Below are 20,668 nucleotides of genomic sequence, written 5' to 3' on the forward strand. Positions count from 1 at the left end.
TGTTGACTTCAAAGAACACTTAGCAAATACCTACTATGTGTCACCACACAGGTTAGTCCCACAGTCAGGGAGATCATAATCTTTCTTAAAACAAACAAACAAACAAACAAACAAAAACCCAAAAAACCTCTGTACATAAAGAACAATACATGACAGCAATAAATAGCTAGACGGAAAGTGGCCAAGTGTCAAAGAACAAGAAACAGGTAATAAATGCTATATGTAATGAGGAAGGAGAACAGTCATCATTGGCTTGTATTACTTGGAAATACAAGAATTTGAAAATAAGGCAAGAATAAATTGCAGTTTCGAAAGTCAGACCAAAGAGCAGAGTATTTCAACAGAACATTTTTCTACAAATGTCACATTCACCAGAAAAAGTGTCATGAATTAAAATTCCAGAGGTTCAAAAGGTAAACCGTGACATGAAAACAGGCAACATGAAGAGACAATGAGAGACATGCAAAGCTAACACAGCCTCAACATCCTCAAAAACCCTCCTGGGATTGGCTTCTGTAGCTCCATAAAATGCTGTAACTTCTGCTTCCATGTAAGGCTTCTTTGTTTTTGTTAATTGAAGCCTTCTTATTTCTTGAAAAGTATAGGCTTTTTAGAAGACTGAGTTTAAGTCTGACAACTACTCTCTACTTGCTGAGTAATCTTGGATAAATAATCCTCAGTTTCTTTAACAAAACAAAAAAATGGAAATAGTAAAATTGCCAATAAGTGACTTTTGATGAACCATCTGTACAGCAAGGTATCATAAACCATAAAACTTTATATTATATATCATCACTTTCTCTTCCACTTGATTTTATGTTCCCAAGGATCAAGAATCACACTGTTATCTACTGTTGGGTCACTGCTATGTAGACAGTGAATGCTTAATAATGTTCATCAAGCGACTACTGCAAACTATTTAATCAGAAGAGTAACAGTTTATATATGTGTGTGCGTGTGTATATGTATATGTATACAGACACACACACACATATAATACCAAGTTCTGTCATACGTGTGCAGAACATGCAAGTTTGTCACACAGGTATACACGTGCCACGGTGGTTTGCTGCACCCATCAACCCGTCATCTACATTAGGTATTTCTCCTAATGCTATCCCTCCCCTAGACCCCCACCCTCCAACAGGCCCTGGTGTGTGACGTTCCCCTCCCTGTGTCCATGTGTTTTCATTGTTCAACTCCCATTTATGAGTGAGAAAATGCGGTGTTTGTTTTTTTTTCAAGGAAATTTTAAAATTAGAGTGTAACATTTGAGAGAATGCAATATTAGAATGATGTGTATAGAACTTAAATGTACATCCTGAGGGATTTTAACACATACATACTGTGTAACGGCCATAGATCAAAATATTAGAACATTCCCAACATCCAGAAAGTCCTGGGGATCATTTTTAAAAATATAAGTTCCCAAACCCTGACTCTGGAAATTTTGATGTAGTAGATTGGGGTGGACATAGGAGGAAGTTACTGTACTTTTCTAAACTAGCTGAGCACAATGTAAATATTAACAGTCCAGTCAGTTCTAATTTCTGATTACCCCTAACTCAGTATCTGGCCAAGATCACTGAGTTCCCATAACACCATGAGCTGCACAGTGCATAAGGGTCAGTAACAGCTTAACTAACAAAATACTTTTTTTAAAAGGACATAAAATAATTCATCCAGTAGAATTATATAAGAAAGGAGAAACTGTCAAATCAAAAACCCTAAAGAAGTCTGGCTGAGACTCATGAATTAACACCTGTATTTACAAATGTTCTAGAAGATTATCATATAAGAGAATCTTTACCTTGCCTTTAGCTTGAGAGTTTATTCTTTTAAAAATTTCTAGTGAATAAATTTCTGTAGGTTTCTGCAAATAACTTTAAGGCTGCCTAGCATATCTCAACATGCATCATCATGAAGGTGTTCTCCAGAGAGCTTGTTAAACTAACAACCCAATCCAATGTATTCACTATATTACAGTAAAGTACAAATGGAACCATAGTTGAACCAAGACAAACTGACAGCAAGAGTACCTGGCAGTAATAATATATCCCAGCTTTGATAATTGGGCAATGTTATAAACAGAGAACTTAGAGTTAAATTTGGTCTGGCAAACTACAACCTATGAAACACCAAAACCAAGAACAGGAACATATCAGCACCACACATATATTCTACACTAATTGCACTGTCATCCACACAATTACAGTTAGTTCCAAATCAACTCTGTTAAAATCAATGCAGGAAATTAAGGGCCACTCACAGAAAATGTTTTCAGGTTTCCGCCCACAACAATAAAAATATAACATGGGTAACATTTGGTTACAGCAAACAAAATAGTTTTGAGAGTTGACAGTGAGGGTCAAAGTTCCTTTTCCGGACTTTCTAATGCCTGAGAGTGTGGCTGGCGTAAGTCCCCATAAATCACTGTAAACTTGACTCCCACTTTTTACCTTTCTTCTTCTTTCCAAACAACAGGGTAGACAGAGGTAGTAACTAAAGAATCAGATGAGAAAGCCTCTTCATGATTGTGTGTTCTATAGATGAATGTAGTGTGTATGTGTATGTGTTGACTAGGACTGAGGTTGGGACAATAAATGTATTTCTAAGCACAGAACAATTCAAACCATTATCTTCTAGCCTGTATCAGTGGCAATTGAGTTTGGGTTTATTAATGTCTAAAAAAATTACAAAGTGCCTTGCTTAATACGACAGGTTCTTGGGATTCTGAGCCAGATGATATCGAGATTAACCAACCTGAAATAACTTTTAGCCAATCATCATGAATGCTTTTTGCTTTCTTTTACTAAAGCAAATTAAATAACTGAATTTTTTCAAGTTTCTTCATTATCCGGAGATATTTATTAACAGACTAACATTTTGCATTTCATATTACATTCAGAGGACTTTTTCCTTAAAAAACATCAAGTTTCAACAATTTAATGTTTGGAGTTTGCGAGTGAATAAAGCCTCTGGTAACTGTGGTTTGTGACTAGAGAAGAGTGAATATTCTACCTCTTCTTCTAGGGATGTTTCTATTCTTGTATTAAAGGTGTCATATATAATGCAGCACTGCGGATCACATTTACAATTCCACATCAAAGCCATGAAACTATATTCTTCAGCTGTATTCCCAACAAGTAGAAATTGTTACAGCATTTGCAATATGGTAGTAGATTTTCCCAGGGAAACAGTATTATTGTCTGCAGCCCTATAAAGTTGAAGACATAGGTCAAATCTGCATACTCACTTCACTGTAACCTACAAAAACAGGAGTAGATGAAGATACCCCATTAACTATCAACACACACATTTCAAAATGAAGTACCAGAATTATTGTATTTTTCCAGTCTCCTATAGAGTTACTGAGTATGTCAAAAAACTCAGGTCTACCTACTCATGTAGTGGTCAATCCCATCGGCTAGTTGAAGACTACAACTCGAGGAGGAAGTCAAGAATGGTGGTTTGGAGGATAGCTGCATTTAGCTTTTCATGCACTCAAACTTCAAACTCCACAGCTGAGTAAATACAGAAAAATAACATTTCTTCTTAACCTTGAAATGGAGATCAACAATCTACTCTGAAAAATTTTGTTAAACCAGCTGTGATGACTGGTTATTTTTGGCTTCTGGTTTCACTAGCCCTCACTGGCTGCAGTTAAATCATGTGCTAAAAATCTTCAACACAGATAATAGCACATCAATTAGAAAAAATAGACTATCAAGGAGTTGGTCAGCTAAAAATTGCCAGAAGTGCAATAATCAAATATTCTACTATCAGTCCTTTCACAGTAACTGCAAAACATTAATACACAAAAATAGCCATTCCTTTTGTAGATTTGTAACACTTCAATTTTCTTAATTAACATGACATTTACATAAAAGTATCTAATTATTTTAAAGGCACTGTGGGCTAATTAAAAATGCACCATCCTTTTTTAACCAGCTTGTCAATTCCACTCTATCATAATCTGTACACTGTTTTCCTTTGCAGCATCTCACTTTTCCAAGCTCACAGTTCTAAAGGTAATTTTGGACAACAAATTAAAGAGCTGCAATTCTCTCCTCTCTGTAGAGATTCAGAATGTCTTTTCTTTTCCTCCTAAGCCTCCCTGGGCAGAGAGAGATTCAGGATATCTTATTAAGAATTTCTTGAAGAGGCTTCTTAAAAAAATAAAAAAGGACAAAATAAACCTCAACAAATCTATGCAATGGAGATAGTGAAATAAACTACACTGTTTCCTGATATGTCCATGTTTAGAATGTAAAATTATCTTCAAAAAATTCAAATAATATATATTTCTTGAGCAGTAAAATATTCCTTCTTTAGCCTTCAACATAAACACAGAGATTTAAAATAGCAAAGAACTGACAGTATTTAATGAGTATCCAGTACATAGTAGAATGCACAAGAAAAGTCATCTTTTCAGAAAACCCTAATCTCCAACCTCACCCTAAACCTGGAATTCCTGAATTGTTTTAATCAGAAAGGACACACCTATCTGTCAATATAATTGAGTTTGAAAAGCACCATTGATTAAAAACAAGGATACATAAAGATATAGTGAATTGTAATCCAAGTTTACAGAAATTCTTCAACACAGATAATAGCCCTCTTATTTCTCCAAACGAAACTTCCAAATTAAACCATTTACAAAGTTTTTTTACAGAATCTAAGTGTTAATCTCCCAGAGTTAGAAGTTCTAATCCTAACTCAGTACATGATCTTTCACACTATTTAGATCCAAATTAGTAATTTCTGAGAAGGGAATTTTCAAAGTGGGTCAGAAGTTGCAATTGGTAGCTTATCTATTTTGTTCATAAGGGCTTCTTTCTCAACAAAATCTTATTACCACTCCACCTTAACTCTCCTAAACAATTACAGGCATACCTCGGAGATACTATGGGTTTGGTTCCAGACCACCGCAATAAAGTAAATACAGCAATAAAGTTCGAGTTGCACAAATTTTTTGGCTTCTCAATGCATATATATGTTATTAGTTTATACTATGTTATAGACTCTATTAAGTGTGCAACAGCATGATGTCTAAAAATGTACATACCTTAATTTAAAAAAACTCTACTTCTAAAAAAAAATGCTAATGATCATCTGAGTCTTCAGTGATTCATACTCTTCTTGCTAGTGAAGGATCTTTCTTCAATGTTGATAGCTGCTAACTGATCAGGTGGTGGTAGCTGCTGAAAAATGGGGTAGCTGCAGCAATTTCTTAAAAAAAGAAAACGAGGCCAGGCACAGTGGCTCACATCTGTAATCCCAGCACTTTGGGAGGCCGAGGGAGGTAGATCACAAGGTCAAGAGATTGAGGACCATGCTGGCTAACACGGTGAAACCCCATCTCTACTAAAAATACAAAAAAATTAGCTGGGTGTGGTGGCACGCACCTGTAGTCTCAGCTACTTGGGAGGCTGAGGCAGGAGAATGGCGTGAACCTGGGAGGTGGAGGTTGCAGTGAGTTGAGATTGTGCCACTACACTACAGGCTGGGCGACAGAGCGAGACTCTGTCTCAAAAAACAAAACAAAACAAACAAAAAAACAACTCTGCCACATCAACTGACTCTTCCTTTTACAAAAGATTTCTCTGTCGTAATGCTGTTTGACAGCATTTTACCCACAGGACTTCTTTCAAAATTGAAGTCAATCCTCTCAAACTCTGCTCTTGTTTTATCAACTAAGTTTATGTAATATTCTAGATCCTTTGTTGCCATTTCAATAATGTTCACAGCATCTTCACCAGGAGTAGATTCCATCTCAAGAAACCACTTTCCTTTGCTCAATCATATGAAGCAGCTCCTCGTCCATTAAAGTTTTATAATGAGATTGCAACAATTCAGTCACCTCATCAGGCTCCACTTTTAATTCTACTCCTCTTGTGATTTCCACCACATCTGCAATTATTTTCTCTGCCCAAGTCTTGAACCCCTCAAAATCATCCATGAGGGTTAGAATCAACTTCTTCCCAACTTCTGTTAATGTTGATATTTTGACCTTTTCCCAAGAATCACAAATGGTCTTTATGGCATCTAGAATGGTGAGTCCTTTCCAGATGATCTTCCATTTACTTTGGCAGATCCATGAGAGGAATCAGTATCTATGGCAGCTATAGCCTTGTAAAATGTACTTCTTAGATAATTATGACTTAAAAGTCAAAATGACTCCTTAATCCATGGGCTACAGAATCAATGCTGTGTTACCAGGCATGGAAACATAAATTTCCTTGTACCTCTCCATCAGAGCTCTTGGGTGACAAGGTGTATTGTCAATGAGCAGTAGTATTTTGAAAGGAGCATTTTTTTTTTATCAGCAGTAGGTCTACACAGTAGGCTTAAAATATTCAGTGAATGATGCTATAAACAGATGTGCAGTCATCCAGGCTTTGTTGTTCCATTACAAAACACAGGCAGAGTGGATGCAGCAAAATTCTTAATGGACCTAGGATTTTCAGAAGGGTAAATAAGCACTGGCTTCCACTTAAAGTCACTAGCTACATTAGCTCCTAAAAGAGGGTCATACTGTCCTTTGAAGCCAGGGACTGACTTTTCCTCCTGTAAGTCCTGGATGGCATCTTCTTCCAATAGAAGGTTATTTCGGCTATTTTGAAAATCTGCTGTTTAGTGTAGTCACTTTCATCAGCGATATTAGCTAGGTATTTTTGGTAACTTGCTACAGCTTTCTACATCAGCAACTGCTGCTTCACCTTGCACTTTTATGGAGACGGCTTCTTTTCTTAGCCTCATGAACCAATCTCTGCTAACTCCAAGCTTTTCTTCTGTAACTTCTTTACCAGCATAGCAGTCCTCAACTTTTCTGTCTTGAGAACTTTTAACACTTAAAAATTACTGAGGACACTAAAAAACTTTTGTTTATGTGGCTTATATCATTGATATTTATCCCATATGAAATTATAACTTGACAAAAATTATGTTTTCATTTAAAATTAAAATAATTACACTTCAACATAAAAACTTTTTCTTTTATGAAAAATAACTGCAACGTAAAAAATAGTGAGAGTGGCCTGGCTTAAAGGAAGATACTTGGATTTTCATGTCTATATCTGTATTTAATCTGTTTATATGAATACGAAGAAAGCCCACTACTACATAAATATGTAGTTGGAAAAGGAAAGATCTCATGGATGCCCTGAGAGGGACCTGGGGACCTCTATAGGTCTCTGGACCACATTTGAGAACCACTGGTACAGAACCAGTGAATCTAAAGGTTAATATAAGATCCAATTTCCCCATACTCCTTACATGCCAACTGACTTATTTCTAGTCTTATTTCTAGTCTTGCAGAAATCAACTGATGTACTAAGTGTAAATAACAGTAAAAGAGTTTCCCAGTCTCAACAAAATGTGAATATTTAAGTAAATAAAGGCAAGGGATAGTGGAATAAACTAGTCAAAAATTCAAACCAAGACATTCCATTTCTGCTATGTATATAAGAAGAGTAAAAACATGTTTCATGGAACTCTCAAAGGATTCTGGGTCAGCAGTTACATATGTTCAATTTAAATTTTTCAGATGTAATCTCTCACTTAGAATCCTATACCTTTCCATATGTTAAGATGATGACAAACGCTTACCACCAATACTTCAAAATGTGATAAAGCCCAACAGCAATTAACAGTGACATTCTAAGACATCATCACCCTCTTGGGGATAAAAATAGAATAATCCCCATTTTGTTAGAGGTCAAAATACCACCTGGCTAATAAAATCATTACTAATTTTAGACATTGTTTTGTTTTTCTCTTGTGACAAAGCATATTTAATATGAACACAAAATCAGGGGCTGTCACCTCTCCAATTTAGGCTTCACTTCTGACTATTTACAGGCTTAACTAAGGCCCAACTCCAATTTCTACATTTGCATCATTTGCATTTTACCATCAACACAACCATGATTCTCATAACATTAATGGAGACACCACTCAGCACTGGAAGAGATTTTTTTTCTTTGTTTTTTCAAACACAGTTCAGCTAGCAAGAGTATTCTCATAAATCTCAGCCTGCAGCAGCTACTGAAAGAAGGCTGCAATGCTTTCTTTAGAAAGGGAAATGACTGGTGCATGTTCTTCCTAAGAGGCTTTAGGAAAAAAAAAAAAAAAAGACATCTATTCAGGCCACAGGTACTGTTCCATGGACTTGTAAAAACAACTTGGAACACAGGTGCCCTTCTCCTCTGCCTCTCTGCTGAGCCTCTCCCATAGTTAGCTGTACCACAGCTGGAACATGATGAGTGACACTAAATGGAAATTACCTTAGTCCAACCGTCTTGCTTTACAGACAGAAGTGAACACTGTCAGGTCTCAATAATAGGATCTCTCTTTGCAACTAATAGTTGAAAATGTCACAATTTCAATTGCGTAGTGAAGGGGTTATACTGATATTTTAGAATTTTAAAAATTCCTCACTAAGGTGGCATCCTATTGTTTTTATTAAATCTATAATCATCTTTTTGATGGATCGAAAAGTGAGATGGTTTATAAAGTAACAGAGGCCATGAATACAAAATGTACAGTTACATAGTCATTTTTTGGCATTGGCAGCTCTGAATTTTCAGAAAGAAGTTCACAAGCACAATTAAAATATATTTATGTAAGCTTAAAATGGCTACTTCAACACATTCACATAAATGTCATTATTTTTTTTTTCCAGCCAAACATTTTTGTCATAAATAAAGCTTAGATTTAATTTAAAATCAGCACAGTGTCACATACTACTTGTAACTAGACAAAATAAAAATATGACAAGTGCAAGAGCTAAAGCTGTGTGAAGTGTGGTTGTTTACCATGACCTTTACTTTCACAGAGAAGGACAGAGCATTTAATTTAATAAGAACATTTAAAGAAATTCATATTGGGTGCAGGGGGGCCAGTGATGATGTTGCTTCAAAACCTAGTTTGAGTATCAGTAATTGTATAATCTCACATGTGACTGAGGTAATCTTTTGGGAAACTAACCTTTTAGATTTGCAGATTTCTTAAGGGACCTTTGAAAATAAGTATTAAAAGCTTGCTAGTATTCTGTCTTGCAAAGGGTAATCTTGAAGAGGGAAATTTAGGTGATAAATACCAACAAGCAAAAATGGTTATTTTACAACAGGCAAGTGCCTATTTGTACAGAAGAAAGAGACAGACAGAGAGAGAGAGAGAGAGAGAGAGAGAGAGAGAGAGAGAGAGAGAGAGAAACAGAAGACTCCCATTATTCCAAAAGTCTGAGATGAATTTTTACCACCACAAAGCATCCCAATTTTCAAAATTTGGTAGGGATACTGCCTTTTTTGAGTTGCTTTGTCTTGCGGTTATTGTATGGCACAGAAAATTATAAAAGAATATAAAATTATAAAAGAATATTCAAAAATCAGGCACAGGCAATGAGAGGCCCCTTCTTTAATGTATCAAAACACATAAACTAGGTTTCTAAAAGTAAGAAAAATTAAAAACAAAACTTTTCCTAAATATTTAAATCAGTAACCATTTATTGAGTACTATGCTAGCAGTGTGCTAGGTGTTCTGAGACAGAGCAAAGTAGCATAAAATAAAGACTGCTAATTTGGTGCTTAGTCTAAACTTGTGCAGGGATGACATTGTCTTATCAAGAACATAGAAGAAGATTTGAATAAATGAAGACAAACTATATTCCTTTATGAGAAGACCCAAAAGTGTATCAAAATGTCAATTATTCTTAAATAAATCTATATATTCAATATAATCCAAATCAGAAGATACTGATACATACTATAAAGCTATATTTCAGTTTCAGAAATATACAGGTTGACCAATAAAACAAAATAAAGAGCCTAGGAACAGGTGTATGTTTATGTAATAGTATTAGCATTTTAAACCAGGACTACTCAATGAATGGTTTTTGCATAACTGGTTATCCACTTGGAAAAAAAATAATAAAGGTAAATCTCTATGCCTTAAATACAAAATAAATCCCAGATGGGCTCAAGAGCTAACGATAGAAAAAGATAAACTATGAAAGTATTTAAACACATATAGAAAAATATTTTTATAACTATGATTCAGACAGCCTTCTAAGAAAGACAGAAAGCTAGAAGACAAAAGACCAACAGATTTAAATTAAAATTTAAAAAATTTTCATGAATACAAGGCACCTAAATGAAAATTAAAAGCCAAGTAACATACCAAAAGAAACTGGCAATATATGTAACAAATACTCATCCAGAATTTGTTACATATTTAAAAAAATAAAGAATTCGTACAAATCAGTAAGAAAAAAATAGCTAATAAAAAATAAATAAGCAAAGAACAACACTGATAGGCCAATCACTGGAGACTTATCAATTGCTAACAAACATATAAAACAATGCTCAATCTCACCACCAGGAGATGTCTGGAAAACACAAGTTAAAATGAGCTATTCTTTTGCCCAACTTACCAAAATAAATAAATAAAAAGGAACAAACAAACAAAGATAACAATCCACCTAATGTTGGTAATGCTGTGGTAAACAATCACTCTCAAACATCATTCTTAGGAATAGAAAGTCATACAGTCATTTTGGAGGTTAATATTGCCATGCAAATCGAAATTTTAAATATACATATTCTCTGACTTGTTAGTTCCTCTTCTATGTATTTATCATGGGAAAATAACATATGCACCATTAGCCATGTACAAAAATGTTTACTTGACATGGCTTATAATAGTGAAATATTAAAAACAGCCTCCAGAGGAGAGAGTAGAGAAAAGGATGATAAGGGCAATATGGAATATTATGCAGAAGTAAGGCAGATCTCCATGCGTAGACTTGGAAAGATCTCTGAAATATGTTAAGTTAAAAAGCAAGTTAGAAAACAATATATATAGTATGCTCTCATTTATATAAAAATAAAATCTTTTTTTTTTTTTTTTTTTTTTTTTTTTTTTTTTTTTTGAGACGGTTTCATTCTTGTTGCCCAGGCTGGAGTGGAGTGGCATGATCTCAGCTCACTGCAACCTTCACCTGCCGGGTTCAAGTGATTCTCCTGCCTCAGCCTCCCGAGTAGCTGGAATTATAGGCACCTGCCACCACAGCAGGCTAATTTTTGTATTTTTAGTAGAGGCGGGGTTTCACCATGTTGACCAGGTTAGTCTTGAACTCCTGACCTGGTGACCCGCCCGCCTCAGCCTCCCAAAGTGCTAGGATTACAGGCGCAAGCCACCGCGCCCGGCCAAAATAAAATATTGTATGTAAACATGTACACAGCTGCATAGAAAAAATACAACCCAAAATGAAAAAACAGTGGTTATTCCTGTAAAAAGTAGGAATTGGGTGGTGGTGATTGATGGTGGTGACGTTAGAATATTTTCATATTCTAGTCTATCTAAACCTGTGTCTTTGTAATTCAAAAACTGAGAATGTAGTCATGCTTTACTTGCATACTTAAAAATAGGACTAAAAGTTATGAAAAAGAAAAGCAAGCCAGAAAATGAGTAACTTAAAAATCATGGTTTTGCTTTAATCTGGTTCGTATTTTGACTACAAATGGAAGGTCAGATGACACTACCAGTACTTAAACAAGTTCCTACCCAACTGACATTATGGAACAGAAAGAATTTCTATAAGAAAACACTTCTGAACTGCTCAAGTCCTGTATTTTGACAGAGATTAACTTAATGATCTCACACAATGATTTTTGATAAATTATGGCTCTTCAAAACAGCATATAACTGTACATTATCATACTGTACTGCAAAGTATCAATCTTTTCAGAACACAGCCCTAATGAAAGCAGCATGCTTTGCAGAACCAGTTTCAGGATAAATAAATAAATGCACTGGGAAAAAAAACACCGTTAAATTAAAATCAAAAGAGACATTTAAAGTTTGGGCATTCTTCATTATGGGAAAGAATCTTCCACTTTGAGACTATTATATATCAGAAAAACTCCATCTGTTGTATAATTATCTCTGATAAACAGCCTGATGCTTTGAGCTTCATTAGAGAAAAGGGGAGAGAAAGACACACACAGAGAGAACTGTAAATAAATCTCCCCACCATATTTCACTTAAAACCAGCCCAGCAGGAAGTCATAAAATATTTTTTAATAGGCAATATTTTCTAAATGCTTTACTAGAAGAAACCAGCCTGTTTTACCCAATATCTGGCCTCCTGAAGTAGGCATAGTCTAAAAAAGGGAACAATGGTTTCATTTAGAGATTATTAGAAATTTAATTGGTAAAAACAAACAAATCAGAAGTTTAGCCGCTTGGTGGCAGTGATACTAAATTTCCAGGGAACAGATTAAGGCTTGTCAGACAGAAATGAAGATATGTAGCCAATGACACCCAATGGATGTTCAAAGACCCAGGGGCAGTCTAGCAAGGACATCTGTTAAAAGGCACTACCATTTTTTAAAAATCCCTGAGGGGGCTACGATATCACCAGAAACCAGTTTCCAAGGAAACGATGGAAATCTCTGTTCAACCAAATTAATTTAACCAGAGGTGGAGTATGTTCTCAAATTTCTATTTTGGGAATCAGTGTCACATTAAAGGAAAATCCAGTCAGCACCTGGAAATGAAGCTTTAGTCATTAAAAATCCTCACTAACATGCCAGTTAATATGGTTCTCACTTTTTCTGTATATTTTATTTTGCTACAACAAAAGTGTGTCTCGGGTGGATGCAGTAGAGAAGAGTAGGAAAAAAACCAGAGTCCCGTATTATAGATGCAACAGGCCCAGAGCTGAGTTGTGGCCCTGTCTTGGGACTTCAGGAGGGTCACTATCTAAACCTCCCCTTTTCATCTACAGAATAGGAAGGAGAATATTTGCCTTACCTATGCTGCACACTGTCAAGATGATCCTAGGAACATGTGTATCAAAGTACTCCATAAAACAGGGGTTTACAAACTTTTTCTGTAATAGGCCATTGAGTCTCCACAGCAACTAGCCAATTTTGCTATTGTAGCACAGAAGCAGCCACAGACAATACATTAACAAATAAGTGGGGTTGTGTTCCAATCAAACTTTACCTATAAACACTGAATTTGGAATTTCATGTAATTTCCACATTTCACAAAATATTATTTGATTTTTTTCAGTTGTTTAAAAGTGTAAAAATCATTCTCAGCTTGTGGGCAGCATAAAAACAGGTGACAGGCTGGATTTGGCCTGTTGGCTATAGTTTGTCAACCCCTGTTGTAAACTATAGTTTTCATGTAACAGCTGGTTGCTATTTAATTCTTAGTATGTGCCTCCACAGAGCTCAGAAGACTGCTTTGTATGAGATAGGTACTCTCTAACTGCTAGTTTAGAATATCGGACTGTTTGAAAACAAGTCCATTTCTTGCCATTAGTCTTCCCTAGCAACAGGTATCAGTTCTCTTCCTCTCCTGCCTAGAAAGAAATAGATCAGCCATGACCCCTCCAACACCTCCATTTCCATCCATTATACTAGTGGGATTGGGAAGAAAAATCCAAAAACTCAGGTAGACATGTACATTAGAAGGTTCCCAAACAGGTCATAAATAGGGATGCTCAAGCCTTTAAAAGCGTAACAACAGAAAAGCTGACTTGTATAAAGAGATGAGGGCATTTCCTCATCTTGTGAGAAGTCATCTGTCTGTACTTAAGAACAACAAAACAACAACTGATTCCAGTGTTCTAACTACAACCTGGCACTATCCTTTCTCTCTGCAAAAGTTAGGTCAAAAAACATAACTACAAACCACACTTATTCTCCCTTAGAAAAAAAACTGGAAACTGGAAGAACAGTAAATAGGCAGTGGCAAAAGCAGAAAGAAATGTTTTCTTCTTTTTAAGAGTTTGTCCAACACACCTTCCACTGTATAGCCTAATTTGCATGTAATGTCCTTTAACCATAAATCATGATAGAGAATGGCAGCTATGGTGTGGTGGCAGAGAGTCAGGCCCTTGGAGCCAGAATGCTCTGTGATCTTGGGCAAGATAATCATCCTGTGCCTCCATCTTCACACCTGTGAAATAGATACAATAGGAGTACCTGCCTTACAGGGTAATTATGAAGATGAAGTCGGTTAATACAGTTGATCCTTGAACAAGACCAATTTGAACTGTGTGGGTCCACTTAGACACACATTTTTTTTCAACCAAATACAGATGGAAAATACAGTATTGCCCACATATATGGAGGGCCAACTTTTCATGTAAGTGGGTTCCACAGGGCTGACTGTGAGACTTGAGTATGCGCCGAATCCCCTGTGTATAATGAGGGATGACTGTGCATATAAAGTACTTGGAACAGTGCCTGGTACTAAGTATACTTGTTGTGAGCTGTTATATTATAGCATTTAAATGCTGTAACAAGTCCTTTAGTCACTATTTGAATTTTGTTTACATTATTTTTGGAAAAGGCTTCCAATGGCTAAGCTCCATGCACTCTTCTGCAGACACACAGTTTGGGACAGGGAGACATATGTTTATGTTCAGATAGAGAAATATCACTTAGAGCTTTTGGATATCTGCTTTATTTATCTGCAGGGAAGTGTATTAAGAAATTCTTTTGGGTAAAAATTAGTCCTGTTTCTAAGTTTTACATACTTCCGTCAATTATTGCTCTATCTGCAGTCTTTTCAAAAGAAAATGTATCCAGACTCTCAATACTTTCTGTTGATATGTTCATAGTTCAAGTTCATGTTGATAGTAAGAAGGTGAAAATAGATTTAAGCAATATCCATTTTCTTGTATATTAGGGGGAAAAAAAACCCTTTCACAAGCCCCCAACAAAATGTAGCACTTCTAGCTCTATGCAATAACAATGGATCCATAACTACTCAATAGTTTACAAATTTCATGGTACTTGGATCTAGCATCCCAAATCCATTTTCCAACAACTGCTACATGTTACTTCTCCACATCTCTTTAGGGGAAGCTAAGAAGAAATCCACAGATGAAATTCTGGTCCCTTGAGGATACTAAAATATCAACATAGGCAATCTCCTGCTGCCTCTTCCACCATCCTTTGCCACCTTGGCAGATCACAGCTAAAAAAATTTGCAAGACGTAGATGGATCAGGCTGTCTAGTGTCTCACCTGGGTCTTCACTGCTACTAGGCAATCACTTTAACTCCCACTGATTTTTAAAGCATCCACCCTGACAGCTCTTAACAAACCCAGGGTACTTTTCTTACCCCATATTCTCAACCCCCAAATCTGGCACACATCTCCTCACACTAGCACAGCTGCTTTCAACCTAGGTGAGGGAGCAAAGCTGACCTGAAAAAGCTTTGCAAATGACATGCCTGTTAACCACTACTTGCTAATTCCTCCCTTCCACCCCAAAATTCCTATGCACTTGTTTGGGAGAATAAACCAGACTCCCAGGGACAGACATGTAGTCAAAAAGGTGACCTCCTTGTGTATTAAGACTAATCTTATTCATTTCTATACTCAGCACTTAACTTAGTGTCTAACATATAGCAGGCACTCAGCAAAGATTGCTAAATGAATATACAAACCACTGAAACCGTTTATTAAATAGTTTATTTAGGTAATCCATCTTATGATCACTAAATCCAAGTGCCTCTTTGTCAGTTTACAGCCTCAGTAGCATTTTCATAATATTGTGACAATATCTTATAGTGACTGAAAACATAGGCTCTGGATCCAAATTCGTGTGTTACAGCATGGGCTTCACTGCCTTGCAATAGCTCTATAACTTTGGGGAGAAAGTTAATGAACCTCTCTAAGCTTTAGTGTCCTCATCTATAAAAACAAGTATAATAAAAGCACCTACCCTAATAGGCTGTATTGAAAATTAAATGTTACCGCATCTAAAGAATTTTGAAGACTGTCTAGAATATAGCAAATGTTTCATAAATATGAGCTAATATTATTATTATCTAAACTGAAATTTGTTCCTTGGCTTTTGTGACCTTGCCCACTATCATTCTCCTCCTGACTTCTTCAGTTGCCTCCTCTATCCTTTTTGCTCCTTAAGTGCAGAAATTTCACTCACAGGTCTATTCTCACTGCTTTTCTTCTTCTTTTTTTTTTTTTTTTTTTTGAGACACAGTCTCACTCTGTCGCCAGGCTGGACTGCAGTGGCGTAATCTCGGCTCACTGCAACTTCACCTCCTAGGTTCAAGCAATTTCCCTGTCTCAGCCTCCCGAGTAGCTGGGACTACAGGCGCATGCCACCATGTTCAGTTAATTTTTGTATTTTTTGTAGAGATAGGGTTTCACCATGTTGGCCAGGATGGTCTTGATCTCTTGACCTTGTGATCCGCCTGCCTCAGCCTCCCAAAATGCTGGGATTACAGGCATGAGCCACCGTGCCCAGCCCTCCCTGCTTTTCTTTACTCTCACCCTTGGCAAACTCATTTAACACCTATGGCTTAAACTATCATCTCCATGTGGATAAAGCCAATCTTGACTTCTCTCCTCTGAGCTCCAACTCAACCTGCCCAGCTGCATACAATACAAACTTAAGTCATCACCATATCTCCAATTGGCAAATCTCAATTCCCTAGATCTGTAGAAACTTGAGGAATTAGGAAAGAGATTAGCTTCAGAGAGTATAAGTCTAAGAGAAACATACAATGGTTCAAAGCAATGATGTCACCAAAAAGAGAGAAAGGAAATGAAGCTAGTAGAACTAGACATCCTTAATCAGGCTGAAGGTATTCATATTTAGAAAAAAAAAACCCATAGCAGTCTACAGTGGCCGAAACTGGCTAGTAACTTTTGCTTATGATGTGGATTTCCACATATCTTAATGACAGGAAGAGAAAGCATCCCTCTTGCCCACACAAATACTACTCTCTGTGACAGTTGTGTTTCACATTGTGAATTAACTGATTAAAAGTATGAACTCTGAAGCCAAATGCCTAAATTTTTGAATCCTGGTTCTGGTATCTACTAGTTTGTGACCACAGTCAAATTATTTAATCTTTGTGTGTCTAATTCCTCATTTATGGAATGAGTATAATGACAGTATCTACCTCATTGGGTTATCACGAGAAACAATGAGAAAATATGCACGTAGAATAATAGCTCATATATAAAGTGCTCAATAAATAGTAGCTGCTGTTATCTCAGCCTCACATGCATTTTGGCGGCTTGAATTGTTTTGTGATGGCCTGATCCTGGTAGGCACGAATCCAATCCAGTTTCCATCAGATGAGATCCTGACCAACCTTTTCCTTAGACCAGGGGTTCTTAACCCAAGGGCCATAATAAGCTGTAGAGAAATTCTATGCAAAATTGGGTATAAATGGATGGTGTATATTTTTCTAAGACAAGGGGCCATAGCTGTCATCAGCTTCTCAATGAGTACATGACCTTGAACAGATTTTTGAAAACAAAACAAAATCTACTGCCTTAGCATGACCACTACCATTTTCCCCATTTTTTTTTCTCCTCTTACATGATTTCTACACCTGCTTTGGCCTCTATTCAATAATTTATAACATTTTAAAAATTCTCTCTTTGCAATGTTATTCCTGTTTAATCCTTTCCACTTTCAATACAACCAAGGTTACTTCTCCAAAGGACTGTAATAATATCACTTCCTCTGCTCAAAAATATGGCTACTGTCTCAAGTCCAAATAGCTTAGCTGGACATTTAAGCCTCTATGTCTTGGCCACGACTTACCCTTCTAGCCTTGTCCTTCATTCTCTTCCATAAATGGCACTAAGACAGTCATTTGCCATTGAGAAACTTCATGCAGCTTTCCCTCCACAGCTCATTCTACTCTGTCTAGTATGTCTCTTCACCACCTTCTATCCATCTTTACCACTTCCTCAGTAAGTCAATGTCCTTCAACAGTTGCTGTCTTTAATATATAAGGACCAACATGGGTGTATGCAAACATCTATCAGGGTTTGTCAAACTCAGCATTACTGGTATTGTGAGATGAATGATTTTTTGTTGCAGAGGACTGTCCTATATCATGTAGGACATTTAGCAGCATCCCTGGCCTCCAGACACTATCAAATGTTCTGGGGCTGTGGGGTGGGAGATCACTCCTGGTTGATAACCACCGATAAACTATAACAAATATATTCAATTTCCCCTTCAAATTCTTTGAGGACAAGGACTATGACCTTGCTTATTTTATATTCTCAATATTACCAAATACAGTAGTTTATGATAAATTTAGATACTTGTTTTCTGCTAACCTTTCCAAAGTTAGTATACAGAACACACAACATTCTAACCTACTGTGTTTCTAGATATTCATGAAACTTGAAATACTAAATTTCAACTTAGCTTTTATTTATTTTTTTTTAAGAGAGAAAAAAAAAAAAGACCAGGTCTCACAAAGCTGCAGTGTAATGGTGAGATCATAGTCAGTCCACTGTAACCCTGAACTCTTGGGCTCAAGAGATCCTCCTGCCTCAGCTTCCTAAGCAGCTGGGACCATAACACACACCACCACACCTGGCTAATTTTTTTTGGGGGGGTAGAGAAAAGAGTCTCACCATGTTGTCTAGGCTGGTCTCAAACTCCTGGCCTCAAGCAATCCTCCTGCCTTGGCCAAGCAGAGCTTTTAAAAGGCAAAAATTGCTATGTCATAATATCCCTATAATTTTCAACAAATACTATCAGTTATAGTTGTGCCCTAAAAGAGATGTATGTTTCATGTACCACCAAGGATGCGGGATGGAGGGAAAGAGATGTTATGTTATGACATTATAAAAATTAAGTAGACAATGGGCCGGGCATGGTGGCTCACGCCTGTAATCCCAGCACTTTGGGATACCGAGGCAGGTAGATCATTTGAGGTCAGGAGTTCGAGACCAGCTTGGCCAACATGGCGATATCCTGTCTCTACTAAAAATATAAAAATTAGCCAGGCATGGTGGCAGGCACCTGTAATCCCAGCTACTCAGGAGGCTGAGGCAGGAGAATCACTTGAACCCAGGAGCTAGAGTTGCCGTCAGTTGAGATGACACCACTGCACTCCAGCCTGGGCAACAGAGTGAGTATCTCAAGGCAAAAAAAAAAAAAATTAAGTAGACAGTGAACTTCTATATCACCTACAAAATAGCATTCCAACACTGAAGACTTACAGAAGAGTAATACCATCTCCTTCTTCCTTTAAATATCCTATGTCCTATGAAGTATAGTGTTTTCTCAGTTAAATGCTTAGAAACAGTCAAGGTCCAGTTAGTGACAAGAGGTAAAGTTTCAATCTAAGGCTCCTAAATTAGGGTTTTAGGGTTAGAATCCCTTACTGGTCCCTTGCTGCACATTAGAAATCCTCTGCAGAGTTAAAAATAACAGATCCCTGGGTCTCCCTCCAGATGAATTAAATGAGAATGAGGGAATGATGCTAAAGATTAAAATTGTTTTAAAAACCTCCAGTGAATTCTAATGTGCAGACATAGGTGAGAGCCACTGCTCTCTAGACTGGTTCAAAACTTCATGTACTTTGACAGTATAAAAGGCTATTTCTTCAGGAATGGCTGAAACTTACTCTCTAACTTGCTGAGCTTGGGCCTTGTATGTGAACACTTATCTTGAATTAAAAGAAGTGCTGTTTTTTCTGGGGTTAGGCATTACCAAGATGCTCATCTAAGGTTCTTAGGCTGCCCTCTCTACCACCCCTAAGAAGCCAGGCACTTACACTCTTCTTTACTCGGTGAAGTTACATTCAGTTCTGTCGGAAGCGGCTGCTGGCTGGGACTAAGAGTTGGCGTGGTTATCGAGGTATTGTTGTTGTCACTGGTGGTCTCTTCGGAAAACAAATCTGATTGGCTGTTACTTGTACTTGGAGCGGAATCATCGTCTGGTTGTTTCTTTTGAAAATCTGAAGAAAAATAGAAAATGAGCTTAATTAAGGAGTTCACAGTCTCTGAGGATTAGAAAACAATGGAAGTTGGTACAAAAATTAAATGCAACAACAGCAATAATAAAGACTGATCTGGGTGATTAAAAAACCATGGGAGTAAAACACTGGTCAAAAACGTTTAAGATTAGTGGAAGGTGACTACAGTTAAAAGTTTTCCAAGGTCCCTTATTATTTAGAAGAATGCAAACATTCTGATTTTAACGTTCTGTGCAAAGCCAAAGATGCATGTTAAATATTTAAGAGTAATCAGAAGGAAAAAGGGAATAAACAACAGTTTTTCAAACTTTTTAGAAGGAAAGGTCATGAAAAAGGTAGCAGAGAAAACAGCAGAGTAAACAGAAAACACATAACAAGATGGTAGAAATAAGTATAAATATGTCAGTAATGGTAATAAACAGACTGAACTTTTCAGCTAAAAGAATATTTGGACTAAAGTCCAGTTATATTCAATTTATAAGGAACATACTAAAAACACAAATATGAGAGGATAAACAAAATGTTAAAGTATAGTTAGTCCTCGAACGTCATGGGTTCGAACCGTGTGGGTCCACTTATATGCGGATTTTTTCCAACCAAATGCAGATCAAAAATACAATGTTCACAGGATGCAAAAATCATATATGGAAGGCCTACTTTCCATATACCATGGTTCTGCAGTGCAGACTGATGAACCTGAGTATGCACAGATTTTGGTATATGCAAGGGAGTCCTGTAGCCAATCCCCCAAGTATACCACAATTGTATATATATAAAAAAATGTACCTGGCAAAAAAAATAAGTGAACACGCAGGGCACAGTAGCTCACACCTATAATCCTAGTATTTCTGAAGACTGCAGTGGGAGGACTACT

At 36.8% G+C, this 20,668-nt stretch overlaps 1 protein-coding gene across 5 annotated transcripts in view; it reads right to left on the reverse strand.

Moving 5' to 3' along the window:
• Nucleotides 1–20,668, reverse strand: part of LOC105474551 (zinc finger AN1-type containing 3) — a 335,383-nt gene that overhangs the window by 71,087 nt on the left and 243,628 nt on the right. For all 5 annotated transcript variants that reach the window (XM_071096015.1, XM_011729335.2, XM_071096012.1 and 2 more), the window contains exon 3: nucleotides 19,594–19,776. In XM_071096015.1, coding sequence (XP_070952116.1) covers nucleotides 19,594–19,776 — 183 coding nt within the window. The remainder of the gene's footprint in view (nucleotides 1–19,593; nucleotides 19,777–20,668) is intronic.

Source organism: Macaca nemestrina, chromosome 5 (genome assembly GCF_043159975.1).
Source record: "Macaca nemestrina isolate mMacNem1 chromosome 5, mMacNem.hap1, whole genome shotgun sequence".
Taxonomy (NCBI): Eukaryota; Metazoa; Chordata; class Mammalia; order Primates; family Cercopithecidae; genus Macaca; species Macaca nemestrina.